We start from the raw sequence: 17,547 nt of genomic DNA, 5'->3' as shown, positions 1-17,547 counted from the left end.
CACGCGGAGTAAATCACCGAACGTCCGCCAGCGCGGCCGAGCGCCACAATCTATGCAAATCGCCGCCTCAAACTTATTACTCTCGCCTCCGCTCCTTTCCAAATGCATACTAAATAGCGCGCCGACCCAGCCCGCCTTTGTTCCGACTTTTTCACTTAACCTCTCGCGCTCGGTTAATTTCAATGGAAATATTTTGTAACTTTTTTCTTCTCCTTCGAGCGGTTTCCCTCGCTTTGTTATTGTTTAACTCGACCGCGTTAAGACAAATGCTGCTCCTTTGTGTCTTCTGTGTGTTTACTGTACTTAATTATTATTCAACTAAGTTTATTCCTATTTATTTTTTGTTAATAAGTATTTATATGTAACTAGCTTCTACCCGCGACTCCGTCCGCGCGGAATAAAAAAAATGCACACAAGATAAAAAAGTTCCTATGTCCGTTTCCTGGTTCTAAGCTACCTGCACACCAATTTTCAGTCAAATCGATTCAGCCGTTCTTGAGTTATAAATAGTGTAACTAACACAACTTCCTTTAATATATATATATATAGATATTTATTTGACCTGGCTTAACAATGCTTAGACACTCTTAAAGGCGGAGTCAACGCTAAATATCAACCATTTGGAGACGTCATTGTCTCATTATAAACCAACGCATTCGATTCAAGCTCACTAACACTTCGTATTCCCATGACGTTCTCGGAATTAGACACAGAATGTAACGAGAGATGTAGCTACCGTTCTTCCGCATAGAGTCAACTCGCATTGCGATCCAATTATACGTGATACTGACGAGAAATATTATTACACTGATTTATAACCAGATAATTACTGTGAGAATCTTAACAGCTCTCGATGTGTCACCGTGTTGGCAATCCAAATATTAATGTTAATAGGCACCGTTACGACTGCTTTTTTTGTACCCGCTATTAAACGCTGCGTAAACATTATGACAGCACAATAACATAATAAATGTTAGACGGCAACCTTTATAGCATTCATAAGTTGTTTGTATTGCTGAGTGATCCGTTTTGATTAGTAGCTTTATTATATTGTCATACAGAATTAAAATCAATGTCGATAATAGTAAGATACATTTTACCTTACAGAACCATGTTATTGTGAAATCTAGGCGATCAAGTCGGTCGCGATATAAGGCTATGTAAGCTGTGATTTACCCGTATTAGCTGTAGTTAAGTTTTAGTTTACTGCCGCGTATCGTATTCAATCTACAAAAGGAAATAAGCGAATGACGAAGTTATGGCGGAAATATTAAAACAATTATGATATGAGCTTTCTTGATTGTACTAGCGGGTCGTTGAACTGACGCGAATTGTCGGCAATTGAGTGACAACACTGGCGGTGCTAATTGCACCACAACTATCACTCATAAAGATCTTTATGACACGCATCCGCATAATCAATTGCCTGCTCTGACCGATGCTACTATTTATGTCTAAGTTGTGTCTTGGATTAATTTATTTTTCTCTATGTCGTTCTAAAGATATGAACAATAAGATGCATCTTATTTAAAATTATAAAGACTTGTTTATTTAATCTTATAAATAAAACACAGACATGTCTATTTAGAAATAGTTTACTTATTTAACAACATTATGAAATCTATAACTTGTTGTAAACTACAAGAAGTTCTAGTTTAACAATTAAAGCCATCCATTGTTGGAGCCCGAAGGAAACGTTTCAAACTATACAGTGCGGCACTCGAGCGGCTCGATGCGGCTTAACCGATTTCAAAGCACTCAAGACGGTAGGAGCGAACTTGTTGCGCCTAGTGTACCCGGCATACTCATAAACTAAGTTAAACCGTCTGTCGGCAACATCGTCCGCACCGCATAGCAAATTAATTCGATTATCAACGCACCTTGATACAGCCAAAGCACCCGGATTCCCTTCATTACGTGCACTCTGCGCTGTAAAGAAACTACTGCATCATCTATATAACTATACAAATAAACAGAACGTGCTGTTTTTTGCTTTTATGTTTTACGTGCTATGGTATTACATAATTATGACCTTCACTCAGAGAGGCAAAAATCTTGACTTGAATATGACGTGTTTGGGGAATAGGTCTACTCGTACTTTCATTCATCACACTTATATGAATGGTTCTTTGTTTTAATAAAAAAACCCACAAATTTCTTGAGAGCGATATACCAACTATGTAACAAAGCTAACATAAGGTGCGATACAAAAATACCGGCTGTTTCTATGTCGAAAATTAACTTGATTCAAAAATATCCAGTATTGTTTCCTCTTTCGAACAGAACTTTACGTGACGCGATAACAAAGCGTTAAAAAAACCAAACGCCGACAAATTACGAAAGCGATTACCGAGTTACTGAGCGATGTGACGCAGAGATTTACGTTTATTACTATATTGTTAAACTTCAATTAGGTATATTATATTCGTTGTAAGTCTAAGACGACTAACACCGGAGCCTTAAATATATTACTGTTACTCAATATTCCATCGAGCGATGTGGGCTCACGCACAGCGGTCGCGTCGGTCGTGAATTCATTGTTTTTGACGTAGTCGTGTGATATTGTAGCACAATAGGAAAGAGTTCAGGTCACGTATCGAAGTCTGGACGCGACGGGAATATAAACCTCCGAACGTTCAATGGGTCGAGTTTTTAGAATTCCTTCGTACACGTATACAATGAATATTAAATTATAATTCGTTATTAGTTATTGATATGGCTAAAATAGTAACGAGTTGTGACAAATTTTGTCTGTGACAAAGATAGTTGTTAAAGCATTTTCGCGTTTTTTCGGAAGCGCTAGCTCATTTGCGAAAAAACATTGTTTACTTCATTACTAGGGAAATTTAGCAAGGCCAAATAAAAGTTATAAACTGATTGAACACAAAATAAAATTTCAATATTATTTAGGTTTATATTAAACTCTCACTAAGCCTACATATTCTTAACCGTAACTTTAACTTCTTGATTAAGATCAGCAGCAACGCACACAAACACATACATATAAAATCATTATATAGCTATTATATTATATAGTAATCATGAGGTGATCTACATGCTGTTAGGATGCATTGGACCTAAATGTTCAGCGTAGTGTGACAGTTGCGGATGGAATGGATTGCGTCACACCCTTCTGCAATGGAAATACTTCACACCTTTTATTATATACAGGGTAAACAACTAAAATAAGTACCTACTTTCATTTCAAATAGCAAAGAACATTCATGATAATAGGAGTATACAGAAGCTCGGTCTCTGACGTCAAGACAAAATTTTAATAACATGTTTATTTACTGTGTATGGAGAAATAAATAACATCAATTTATTACATTTTTAGCAGAAGTAAGCTACTGTGTTTATAATTTCATTTTAAAAGACGCATATTAGTGCAAATAAAAAATACATACCAAAAAAGAAATTGATGTCAGTTTGTTGAACTCTAAAGTTTATAAGGCTTTTTTTATAACATTATGATTGTGTATTTCGTTTTAGTACAATAATTTAGAAGTAGATAAGTAAATATTTAATCGCATCTATTCTGGAAGACACGAATGTTTTCTATATAAATCAGGCACTTTGTTTTCTGTGAAATTGGTCCAGACGTTTCGGAGATTACCCGGAACAAACGCGGCCTTGCGAACAGACATACATGCAAATAGACAGACGGACAAAAAATTTTATTAATTGTTTTTTCGTTATTTGCAACATAAATCCATCATGTGTAAGAATATAATATTTTTTCGATATTACATACAGACATTCCAATTTTTTTATATGTATAGAACTAATTGAATTTAACTATCTCTTTTCGATCTTTCTTTCTTTCTTCTTTGCAAAACCTAATAAAGAAAAATTACTTGTTCTGGACCAGTGCCGTAATACTGAAATGAAAGCTTCATTAAAATTGGCTAGTTTGGGATAGCAAATAAATAAGATTCAATGTATCTATAAGCTTTAGATCTTTATTGTGAAAATAAGCACTTCTAAATCTTTCTTAGAGCATGATTACAAGTGCTAATTACAGTTTGTATGCTAAATGATCGGTATGATTGTACGGTGCGCACGCCTCTCTTATCTCCGTTTCGCACTGACGCTTGTTTGCGCCACACAGCCTGCCGCTTGGACGTTTCGTAAAACTCAGTCATTTATGTAAGACCATTGTAGAATTAGGCATGGTTTCTATATGGACTTCCTACGTTGTTCTTGATTAAATAAATGAAATCAATGATGTATTTGATAATAAGAAATTTTGAGCAGCTTTAAGCATATCTCGTGGTTATAAGCTTTAAACGTTTTCCGACGTTCTTACGGTGAAGGAAAACATCGTGATACAACCTGCACATATTTGAGAAGAAATTCAAAGATATGAGTGAAGTTAACCAACCCGCACTGGGCCTGCGTAGTTGACTATGGCCTAGTCACCTCTAACTTGGGGCAGACTCCGAGCCCCTCAGTGGAGACGTATAGTGAGCTGATGATGATAAAGATTTAAATATTTAGATAGACTTATAAAAGTGTAACAAAATATTAACAATGAGTCGATTAAATATTAGTGCAAATCTAAGGCTATTTATTGAAATATAAACGAAGAAAGAAGAACTTCGTGTTATAGAGAAATGAAGGAAAAGTAAAACTGGGTTACCATTACAAATCCGCTTCATTTTATATGGTTAAGTGAGTGCGGATCGATTAATAAACGTATTAATAAGCGCAGCATGGAACACCCGACGATTACCAGTAGCCATCATACGCCGTACATTATGTGCTATGAAGTATTACTTTATATTCAGTAGGGTTACACATGATATTTATATACAGAAAGCAACACGGCTCACCCGCTCGTGTTGATTTATTACTTTAATATAATTGAAACACTATCTTAAATTTTTTGTTGTTAGACCCATAACATTTTATGAGATAAAATCAGCTTTTGCTGAATAAAAATACAATAATGGACGACAAAAACTACTTAGTGTAATTATAGCTTTGTTATACTTTATTAGTAAGAATAAAAACTTGCAAATATTCGTTTTGCAGTGTCCATATGTGGCAATGGGCGTTTTGAACAGGTGTTCTCATATGTTTTTTTCTAAAACCTGTTTCAACTTGTGTGTCTAGGTTTTTTGATGTAGGCAATGGTAGATTATGTTTCATTAAATAGTCGTTGACATCTTACCAAAGTCAATAATTTATCGTTTTATTTATTTCAATTCTACGCATTTAATTAGAATTTAAATAAATTAATGCACGTAAATTCAAAGCCTAAACTTTACTATTCGTAATAAACATATCTGATTTATAGATAACTTTCAGCTTAATAATACTGTTTGCCAATATATCGATGTCCAAGTTCTTAGTCCTTTTAGTTTTAGATTCTGGCTATATATTGGCTAATAGTGGTCGTGAAACTAAATTGAAAACAGCAATATTTTGCATTATAAAAGGATTTGAATACATTATACATGCTCTCTATGAATTCAAAGTATCTCGTAAATCAACTTCCCGGTACTTGAAGCCAGTAGTTGAGTTGTTAGTGCCACTTGACATCTGACCCGTGAGATCAACACAACTTTGGGCCATTCAGCGACTACCCGCCGCTCCCCTCTACCACGCAATGGACAGATGAAAGGTATATTGTGTCTATATTGCGTGTTTTGATAGACTGATTTTAGTACGTTTACGATTAAATTTTGTAATGGAATACGAATTTGTTTTTAACCCGTATATTCATTCGCCTTTTCATTTCTTAATGTTTCCTTTCTATTTATTTAAATCTAATTAAAACTAAAAATTCCATTCCCTTTCACTTAAGGTGCCTTAACGTTGCTATTGTCCTCCATTAAGAACATAAATTAATAAATTTTCAAAAATTGCTTGTACAAAAAATCCGATGCCGTTCCTCCCCTATTTAAAGTCTACTCTATTAGTTACAAGTTGTACAGCTGTGTTAATCTGGCGTATTGTTGTACGTCAGCGTTATTATTTGCCTGGTACAAGACGTACGCGTAGATATTTCCATGCATTGTTTACCTCACGCCGGCGGTGGTGGCACCTCGCCACGCGCACGTCACTTCCCGCGACTCCTTTCAATGCTCTGCATCTCAACACAAGTGGGTAAACATTAAAGACAATCTCAAAGTTTACCCTACATCGATACTGAGCGAATTGTTTAGCGCCGATAAACTCCCGCTATACCGCAAACTGTAATACTCTCGAATATTCGCTTGAACGATACCCGACATACATGTTTATTTAAATACGCTTATTAGTGAAAGTATAATCCGATATGAATCTTCAATCGGTGTAGCATAGTAAACAAAAACGAACTCAGTACGTCCGCCACAACGCGTCGTATTATTGTTTTTATTACGTTTCATAATGTAAGAGGAGCTGCGCTATTCGCCGAGAATATTGCAATACGAACCTTAATTCGCAGCTGGCGAACCGGCCGATGATTCATTTGAGTCTATGTTTAGTTGATCGCGTTTCGTTCTCGATCTTATTACATCGCATTACAGTTGTTATTAGCATGACTATGCGAATTGATACAGCTTTATTCTCGTCGTAATGCTTACTTGGCACTAGTGTACGAGTGAGTCAGGGGTGCGCTCCCATGATTATCTTCGTCCATGCGGTCGCTTTGCAGCGCTAAAAAAAATGGCGGCAACAGACAAAAACCAAAACTGATCGAGATCGTGTTTCTCAAATGGCTCATTAGCGTCCCTTACACGTCAAAATCACTAATTAAAGGTTCAAGTTCATCCTCCAATGCATTTAGTGTTGCAATGCCTTTGTTTGTACGACTTCAATTTATAGCCGTTGTTAAAGATCGATTTATCATGTTTCGCGCCAGGAGTCTAATATTATCTGTGGTACACGAGCTCACGTTATGTATGCCTGCATAATGTTATCGCGCTAATATAATGCAAGTATTACTGGTTTGTGCTACTGTAGAGGTTGTGTGGAGGCAGGTTTTGGTAATACAAGCTTTATAAGGATTAAACCTATACTTGATCTATAAATATAGATCAACGATGTCGTGAAAAAAGACGTGCAAGTACAACAAAGGAAAGGTATTGTAGGTTCATGACAGTGATAATTGTGATTTCGTTATTATATGAAGGGGAATAAATAATTTTTTTGTACAAGTATATAATTATCCTCCTTTAGATTTTAGCACAAAAACATGCTAACAACATACTTGAAGAAATTGTAATGTATAATAAGTATGAATAAAATATAACACGTATACAAAAAGTTAGCAATATGTCGTTGGAGTAATTGATGATATCTCGTATGGCAACCCTGTCTCCCCACGTGGCCTGTCTCCGCACGTCGCGGCCAGTTTGTAAACATTCGCGCCGCGTGATAAACATCTTTGTAGCACGCGCATCCGAGCTAACGTCGCGAATCAATCTCCGATGTATCAGGTATACAGGTAGCAGTACCCACGCGCCCCATATCGGACACCGCTTCAATGGCGAGCCCATTTCGATGAATAATTAATCGAGTCCGCCTCTGAAAATCGAGTCACGTTCGAATTTATTTCTTATCGATTTAATATCATATCAATTAGGTCACACGATTGAGTGCTATGGCTTAATACAGGTCGGTAAGTCAAGTCTTAAGTGAGGCAAAGTCTTTACATTAAATGCTACTAACATAAAGATAAATTACTATAATGTTTTATTGTCAAAAATTACAAGTCAAAATAAAAGGACAAGTTGATTTGAAGGAGGAGAGCACGCATAGGAAGAGGATATATCCGTTTTCTGTGCATTTCTTCCTTCGTTAATTAAAGGTAGGCAATGTATTTGTAATTGCGGATATCTATGGGCAGCGGTCGCTTCGCTGTTTCGGCGTATTCAGGAGGCCGCTTACTTGTTTGCTACCTTATGATATAAAAAAGAGATAATAAAAGTAAAAACGTTGTAAAACATGAATCATTTTAGAGTTAGGAATGAAACACAAAAGTTGAAAATAAAAAAGGGAATGAAAATAAAGCACGGTGATATAATTAGAAATGCTAACAGAAAGGTCATACGATATAACAAAATGCCGGGTAACCGCGCGCGAGAGATTCGAGCGTCCGTATAACAGTGGACGGTCAACCGAAAATTAATTAACATACTTTGGCGCCGAACCCTCGTGTTCACAGGTGGCCCGACTCACCCCTACCTCCCCAGCCCGTCGAAACAACCCATACGGAAATCATTTCTCTATTTCCACCCGCTCCTGCACTTTATTTGAATTTTGAACTCGCTACAACGAACTTTCGACAATATGCTAAAGTTTTTTTGGTTCAACGAGCATGATGGATGTTTGGAACAGCGAACGCGAAGTGTAACATGTTACATTGCGTAAAGACTACTATGTTTTAAATGTATTCGGATATAAATAATTGTCAGGGTCATGTGATTTAGCGTTTGCTACAACGCGTTATAAAATTACATTATTAAATTGCCCCAAAACTAAAAATAATAAATATTGTTTTAAAAGCTATTGAAGCAAAAAGTCATTTAAATTATTAATGTTTGTTTACATTATTTGTCGTTCGCTGGTCTTGCTAAATAAATTGCTACAACATTGTTACATCGCTAAATTTCCTACATATTTGACATCAAACATAACACAAGCGACATACATTTCACAGTGGTTCAAACACAGCGGGTAGCGAAAAAACAAAGCCGACAAATTTTATAGGTCCTTAATGACATGCGATAAAGAGAAATAAAGGGGACTATACACATGCTGCTAAATTACCGGCATTATTCCGACGTTGGTATTAAATGCATTCCTGTAACAGGAATCGCGTGCGCGTGTACAAGCCGCTCCAATAGAGGACAAGCGCTCACTTTTTGTCGACGTTTTCGTAGTAAACACTTGCATTAGCACTGCGCTTGCGGCCTGTAGCTACGTGGATAGCGTTAATTATCTTATTTACTAAACGTGTGTAAATTGCTATCGATACAGAGTAAATCATCAATATTTATTTCGGACGTTTAGATGTACAATTGATGCCAAACATATCACTGTTGCTGCTATTTACAAGTGTTTGAAGCTTACCGTAGAGTAAGATGTTATTTTTCCGATCTTACGAATATTATAAATGCGAATGTTTAGATGGATGGATGGATGGATGTTTGTTTGAAGTTATCTCTGGAAAGGCTGAACGGATCTTGATAAAATTTGGCACAGATGTAGAACATAGTCTGGAAGAACACAAAGGCTACTTATTAAGTTGTTTTTTTATTCCGCGCGGACGGAGTCGCGGGCGACAACTAGTTTTATATAAGATTATTTTTGATCTATATTCTGCTTACATTATTAGCTACTTGTTTTAACATATGACTACGCCATTAGAGCTATAATGAGCTCATGCAATCAAATTACAAGTTTATTTTTCTAAGACTTATTTACAAGGACCAGTGAAAACTTCCTGTTCAAAATGTTTTTATATGGTAATAGATAGGTGTACTTAAAAGAAACAATCATACTATTATAAAGGCGAATGTTTAGATGAATGGATGGATGTTTGTTTGAAGGTATCTCTGGAACGGCTGAACGGATTTTGATCTGAATGAAATTAGGCACAGATGTAGAACATATTCTGAAGGAACACATAGGCTACTTATTACGTAAATTTGTCTTTTAATTCAGCGCGGACGGAGTCGCGGGCGACAGCTAGTAAATTAATAAACTTAACTACTCGAGTCCATAATAGCAGTTAGACCGTCAGTTGTGTAACAGCACAGCATTTCCGTTGTATGATCAATACAGGTAACTAACCACTCGAACGTGATATTATGAACTCAAGTAAAGCTCGATTCATACTTCTTAATCCATTATAATGTTTAAGAGTTGAATATAATCACAAATAGTAAATTACTCTTAGCATAATAATTATTATTAATGTCTTAATAATATTTAACGTTTGGAGATTGTTTACTTAATGTGTTAATTGGTTGAATATATAATTAATTTATAGCCTTTAAGTTGCAACTTAAGAGAATAATTAGATTTTAAAAAATGTATTAAAATGCACTGTCTTGAAAATAGCGGAAAAATCATTAATGTTCTATTTCTAGCATGGAGAAGACTTTTTTAATAGAAAGTAGGTCAATCACAAAGACTTCACGTTTCATCTAAGTGCCTATAGCCTATATAAAGTTACAAGTCATCGAAATACTCTACTTTTAAGTGACAAAATTTATATTAAGGGTTGAGTATAAAGTTAATCATGACAATCAGTTTTTCAGGCATTTATAAACAGTGTAATTTTGTTTAGAAACCTTCAACCTGTCCTGATTATTGAACAAGTCTAGTTAACAATAGAACTTTTTTTTATAATCTGTACTGTATATCTGTAATGAGTGGAACAATACTAATACATAGTAATTCCTAGTGACCGTGTTAAACATGGACATAGAATTTCTCAGGCGCCGTATTATTGGATTGAGGAAGGAAAAGTATTATTGGATTAATACTAGTCGCAACTTGTAACCCGCAATCTCTAATCCAAGAGACGATGACAGGACGTCCTTAATAACTGCTGATGTAGGTTCACATGATTGAGATGCGATGTATCAGAGATAGTAAATCAATGACGACTATGTCTACAAATCCCAAATGTATTTATTAATCTGGGTAGTAAATATTTATTTCATAAAGATGGGAACGCCAGTGGTCTTGATAATACTTTATTAATTGTAATTAAATACAAAATCGACTTCTAAATGATGCTTATTTTGTATAATGTAGGTGTTCTGCATAATTTGTTTGTTTTGCCGATGATGTAGAATAAAGGAATGGACGTATGAATATTGATGTTTTTAGTGATTGTCGGCGAAGGTCCATGAATTGAAACATTAAGTCGAGCGTTGCAGCCGTTGCACTCAAAGCCGCTTGGAGCCGCATCTCACTGATCACAGATCTGACAGTGAAAAGATTAACGAGCCTCGTTTACGTTCGTCCGACACAACACATATTATTTATTATGGCCTGGTATAAAAAAAGTTTCTTTTTAGGAAATGTATGGAAAAATTGTATCTTTTTAACTGAGATACAATATAATTTTTACAATACTTGATTGTCAGCGTCGACTACGACAAAGCCTTACATTTGTTTGTCGTCAGTTGACATTGTCGTATATGACATAGTTATGACAAAATTGACATTTATGCAATTTAATGTAACGAGTTAATTTGCTAAATAGAGGAGACAATGAACTGAAAACTAATTGGCAATAAGCGTTGGTTTAATAAATGAACTAGACATCGAAACGGCAATGAGCATTAGCGCTGATTAATAAGTACGGAGTGGAGGGTGTTCAATTACAACAATTCAGCTGCTAATTCGAGGCCGCATCAAAGCGCCGCGCCGGCACGGCACCGCCGCGGTCGCTCACAGAGGGCGCATCGCGACTGCAATAATTAAAATAATAAAGCACCCCTCTCGGCGCTCGCATTGTGTTGATATGACAAGTGTCCGCAATAAGTGGAACCCTCGCTGGGGTCTGCAATGACAAAAGGACCGTGTCTACTGTATGTGAAGATTTTCCTTTATTAATTAATGGTTGTGAGTAAGCTTTTTGTATTAGCAATTACTAGATTTTAGTATTCTTAAATTAAGATATTGTTTAGTAATACGAAATGATTGAATGTTTGTAGCCGATGAAAAGTTTTTCGTATATTCCGATGAATAAACGCTATATCAAAATTACGAGATTCTAATTGAGGGAAGAAGAGAACGGAGAATTTTAACGATATATGGGATGTCTTCCGACTATAAAGTACCTATAAAACTTGGATAATCTCAGATTTGAAAATAAAGCTACTTATCGGCAATTCTAATAGTCATTAATCAATTGCATAGCTGTAGCTGACGTCACAAGAATCCTTTTGGAAAATCCCCATAAATGACGACTAGCTAGAGTTAAAGAAAATCCTATTACGGTTATAATAGGCTAATTGAGGATATGTAGGTTAAAAAAATTCCGCTACTTCCAGCGAATGCTAACCTGTTTCTAGCAACGCAGGGTATGTGCTGGCCGCATGTAACTGTAAAGATGATCTGCATTTCCGTTCCTTATTCAACTACCACATTATAGCTTGAACTTTATACTCGGTTCACTATTCAGGTTCAGGTTTAACAAGAAATAGGATATTGGATAATAGTATAAACCGATCGAATTTGCAATAATAACAGATAATAATTCTCCAACCAAGGTCTTATTCTTATTTCGACTTTGTCGCGTTTATCGATGTTAAAAACAATGATGCAATTTAAACATACAAAAAATAACAGCAGTAAAAAAGATTTAAAACAAACAATATAAAGCTTTACGATTACATAAAACGAGCATGTCTTGTAATTGCATTATGAATGAATGCGATGCGTTTACTGACTTAGCGACTAGGCTCCTCCATTAAAACCTACGGACATCAGTTTTCAAAGCGAGCAATGTTTGTTCAATCATATTTCTTTGTCTCACTCCAACATATTAACTTTTTGCGACTCCGTATGATGAAGATAGTACTATCGTATCTTTCTTTTATATAATTTCACATGTAGGTACTTATGTATACCTATGTACTTATGTATGTCTGTAAATGGTATGTAGGAATCCAGTTATTATTCACGCCACTTGTAAAACGTCCTACAATGTAATGCTAGTAAATAATGGTAGTGCAAATTTGTCGGGTGGATGTAGGGCGACGTTCAGCCGGACTTTCGACACGACACAACACTGCGGGGACACCGCCTCGGTTGTTATAGTTGTTACGTTCACTTTTAACTTTGTTGTCATACACGCTAGACCAGTTAGAAAATCGATGCAACCAATTACCTAGCCTTTTGTTGCGAATTGTTAACTTTATGCTTCATTTTAAAACATTTTCATTTAGACAAATCTAGTAAACAATATTTTAATAATACACTTGTTTTCATTTACTGAAAATGATTGATTACTAAAAGACGGCAATGTGTAAATATAAATGGAAAACCTTTTCCTATCGTAAGAATAAAAAATACTGCAATAAACATGTAACGGGAGAGGGCAAAGTTCTTAAATAATTCCATACCAACAGTAAACAAATCTGTTTCCAAAGACTTACCACAAATTCTTATAAATTGTGTAACTTAATTTCAAACAGTCTTTGTAAACAATAACAACGCTCCCATAAATCTCTTGCTAACACAAAATTCGTTTAAACGATTCCAATTGAAAGTATGAATGTTAAGTGAGTCGTTGTTTAATAACAGATAAAAATAGATGAAATACTTGGGTCGTTTGATAAAAGTTAGTTTGCTCAAGGTGGGCGAAGCGAGGCGAGGCGACGAGGCGACGCAGGATTTATAAAGTGTGGGGGACATCGCTTCGCAAGCGGGCGGCGCATATTTTATCCTCCCGTCTCCCGATCCGATCTTCATAACGAAATTCTCCGTTTTGATATTATATTTATATTGTTAACGTTTCGTACCTGCATATTTCTAACGGTAAATATGAAAATTTCGAGAATACCTACGACCTCCGCTCTCGGATCTTGTGGGAACAAAGATACTCAGTATTAAGAAATTTTAGATCCAACATTCTGAAAGTTTCTGTTGACGGTTTTTTGCGTTTTTGTTTGACTCGTGAATCATTCGGAGTCCAGGTTATTTATAACGGTTCTTTTTTATAATTAAATTTTGTACAATTTATAACTTGATACTTTTTGTTTGAAACCTGTTGCAAACTCTAGTTTTGTAAAAGAATATATTACTCGAGTCTTTTTGGTGCTATATCAAGCTAAACATTTGTAATGTAGGTACTGTAGAGCCAGAGTAGGAATAGTGGGCAGTAGTAAGTTTACACGTAGTGTACGGTTATAAATCTCGTTGTGTTGTAATGTAACGTGCCAATAGCCACAATACGATCACAACGTTTACAACGCAAGCATCCGAACGGATAAGCAAACAACGGATTACGTCACAGATTTACACTCAACAACCATACACACTACCGAAGATGCTTAACGTTGAAATGGACTAACACTATTTGTTAATCTAAAATTACAGACTACCCTTTTGACATTCACATACAAATCAATGTCACCTAACTCGTCAAAATCGGTTCACTCATTTACGCTACAGCTTACAATGGAATTGACATACATAACCACCCACTCACTTATCAATCCTGAGTCAATCGGGTAAAAAACAATGTCATAATTTAATACCTGTGTATACTCTTCTACGAAACTTATATAAATCTAAACGTAAACAATCTCATCATTGGGTTCATAGATAACAGAGTTATAAGATGTCTCTGTTAGTTCGAAGAAACAATAATATAATGTTACCTTTAGTTCTCACATCACAAGGACTAGTTGTTTCGATGATTGTATTTTTTAGCATATAAAAATTCTATAGCTATCTATCCTGATATGTCTTACCTTGGGACAGGTGGTATTATATATAGTGGTCACGTCTACATATGTTGTAATTTTATTTATTCTATTTAATTTCTAAGTTGATTTTGTATGGACCATGTGTCTGCAATAAAGTTTTAGTATTATATATATTTTTATGAAAACTATGAGCATACACTTAATCGAACAATGAATAAACTAAGTCCGTATTGATCTTAGAAATATCATCTCCTGTATTATGAAACATTAACCTTTTCACTTAGTTAAATGTTAGTTGATGCTTTTGATACAAGACATTCTACAAGATGTGATAATATCTACAAATCTGCAATACAACAGCTGACGCTTCAGTCCTATGCGGTTACTTTTACGCAGAGAAGTAGGCCCCATAGCAATGTATGTGTGAAGGAATTGTACAATGGCAATATTATTCGTGGATCGCAAAGAAATATCGCGTCTTAAATGAGGAATGGATGTACAGAGAGTTCTGGGTCAAGATACCAGGGCTTCATAACAATATATGTGAAATGGATTGTAACGTGTGAGACGGAGTATAACGTATTTGTATTGTTTCAGCGAGCGGCGCGCTCGCAGCCGGCACGATTGCGTCCCCGTGGAGCGCGGCGGCCGGCGCGCCCGACACCAACGGCTCGGGCGGCCCGGACGCCAAGCACCTCGACGTCGGCGACGCTAGTGACGATGAAAAGGTAACCAATCATATTTCTTAGTACCTAAGTCTTACCACACCCAGAGCGGTTACTGCGAGAGATCCTTAACGTATGAAATCTACACTAAGCTATTTTTTAAGCAACCCTTAAACTACCCCGAATGCTACAGTTTGTTAACATATTTCCACGCCCTGTCTTTTTTACCCTTCCGTGCACTATTATCCTCACAGTTAGTGATGCAACGGAAGTGTCTTACCGGAACCAGAAACGGAAACAGATGTCAAAAATAAATTTTAGCAGAAACGGAAACGGAAGCGGAAACAGAAGTGTAAATAATAAAAAAAAACATATTTACAAAATTTTTTTTTGGTAAGAACAGTTTGTATTCGTTTTTAATTTATTAAGGCATTGGATATCGGTGTCCTTTAGCCTTCAATATATGTATTTTTACTGTGCTGCAATAAGTTAAAATACGTTTTTTTTTATTTATTTTCAGGAAACAAAATTACACTATTTACAAATTAATGTTCGCCAAACCACTCGTGTTGATAAACGACAAATATATTTCTTTATTAATACATTCACTGCTGACCACTCGGATCCGAGTGGGCAGAGCCAAAGGTGGGCATTAACTCGTTAATCCGTTAATCGTTAATTAACGAAGTTAATATTTTCCTTAACGGATTAACTTTTAAGTTAAATTCAAAAAGTGTTAACGCTCTTGTTAACTTCCGTTAAATTCTACTTCCGTTAATTTAGTCCGTTAATTGTTACAATAGACACTTATTAACATGTTGTCATTTTATTTAAATTATGCAACAGGCTACATTCGTAAGTTCGGCTATGTTCGGCGACCGTCGGCGAGTCGAATGGTGAACGAGAACGAGAGAGAACGAGAACGAGCGAGTGTGATGCATGTTATACAATACACCGAGAGGCCGGGATAGACGTGATCAAAAGAGTACCACAGAATCCTTGTTAGAAAATAGTGACGATTTAAACAAACTTACCTCTATCAAATATTGCGAAGTTTAGGCGCTAGACACCTTCAAAGTTTACTGATTATTTCACATTTACACAAATATCTCGAAAAGTCTTTATTACATTTTATTCACATTAAAACTGGTTTTCATTTATTTAACATCACTTTTTTTAGAACAAGACTTTGTTATAAAATCAACATAAGGTTCGAAAACACTTTACTCTTAATACAATAATTGTTATACGTGAGACGCAAAATCTATTAAAAAAGATAAACTCTGCGTTGAATAGCAATCAAAATAATCGAGTGTGCATTACTCTTCAACGTCGTACCTAAAATACAATTAAACTTTGTTGCAGACAAAAATGTTTATTTTAATGTTGGAGTTTAAAGACAACAAAAAATATAAAAAAAAATAGTTTATGGTTCATTTGAAAAAGCGTACAAATAGGATTTTTTTGTCATTGCGTAGATAAGAAACAAACAATGAAAAATAAATTTAAAAATTCGAAAGACGAAATGTGCACGCAATAAACGTTCCTCAAAAACAAAAGGGATTTAAGTCTTTATTACCGTCGTTTGTTTTTTTGGGGCTTCTTCATAGTCAACGAAAAATAATTTTAACAACAACTAAAATATGAACAAAGGATCAAATGGACAGCCGCACAGAGAATGCGATAACGAACTCGATGGATTTATGGCCCCAACCCTTCTAATGGTCGGGGATGCACGTGCGCTGCGCAAAGACAATAGCGAAGATAATTTGTTTGTTTACAAAAAAAAGTATACGACAAAACGAGAAAGAATGAGGAAAAAGATAAAATAATTATGTTAGTGAAATAATGTTAAACTGTGTTATTCTAAATTTAATATATGAAATGTCGCCACAAGTGACCTTTACAAAAAGACATCGATTTTTTTACGTATATCGAAAGTTTATTTTAAAATTAATGGAATGTCGTTGAAAATAATTCAAAAAATATTCTTACTAATTAACTATAACGATTTTATAGGTGATAAGAAAGAGAGAAGACATCACCCGCGATCGGTTGTTTTCGTTATGTCGTGTAACTTATGCTCTATACACTGAGAGTAATTTAACTTGTTTTAACATATAACAATAGATCGGTCGATAAATCATTAGATGATAGAAGTTATCGAAGGCATCTCAGTTGTATAGTCGATGCGTTGAGATGTATCACTGGACTGGTTATATACAGAGCTGGGCATTAACTCGTTAATCCGTTAATCGTTAATTAACGAAGTTAACATTTTCCTTAACGGATTAACTTTTAAGTTAAATTCAAAAAGTGTTAACGCTCTTGTTAACTTCCGTTAAATTTCACTTCCGTTAATTTAGTCCGTTAATTGTAACAATAGACACTTATTGACGTGTTGTCATTTTATTTAAATTATGCATCAAGCTACATTCGTAAGTTCGGCTATGTTCGGGGACCGTCGGCGAGTCGAATGGTGACCGAGAACG

The 17,547-nt window shown here is 35.5% G+C and overlaps 1 protein-coding gene across 3 annotated transcripts in view; it reads left to right on the top strand.

Annotated features, from left to right (window-relative positions):
- Nucleotides 1–17,547, top strand: part of LOC106710630 (protein scalloped) — an 81,333-nt gene that overhangs the window by 41,577 nt on the left and 22,209 nt on the right. For all 3 annotated transcript variants that reach the window (XM_045677911.1, XM_045677912.1, XM_014502748.2), the window contains one exon: nt 14,988–15,118. In XM_045677911.1, the coding sequence (XP_045533867.1) occupies nt 14,988–15,118 (131 nt within the window). The remainder of the gene's footprint in view (nt 1–14,987; nt 15,119–17,547) is intronic.

The sequence above is a fragment of the Papilio machaon genome, chromosome 5 (genome assembly GCF_912999745.1).
Source record: "Papilio machaon chromosome 5, ilPapMach1.1, whole genome shotgun sequence".
Taxonomy (NCBI): Eukaryota; Metazoa; Arthropoda; class Insecta; order Lepidoptera; family Papilionidae; genus Papilio; species Papilio machaon.
Note: the sequence above shows the minus strand (reverse complement) of the source record. Positions and strands in the feature narration are given on the sequence as shown.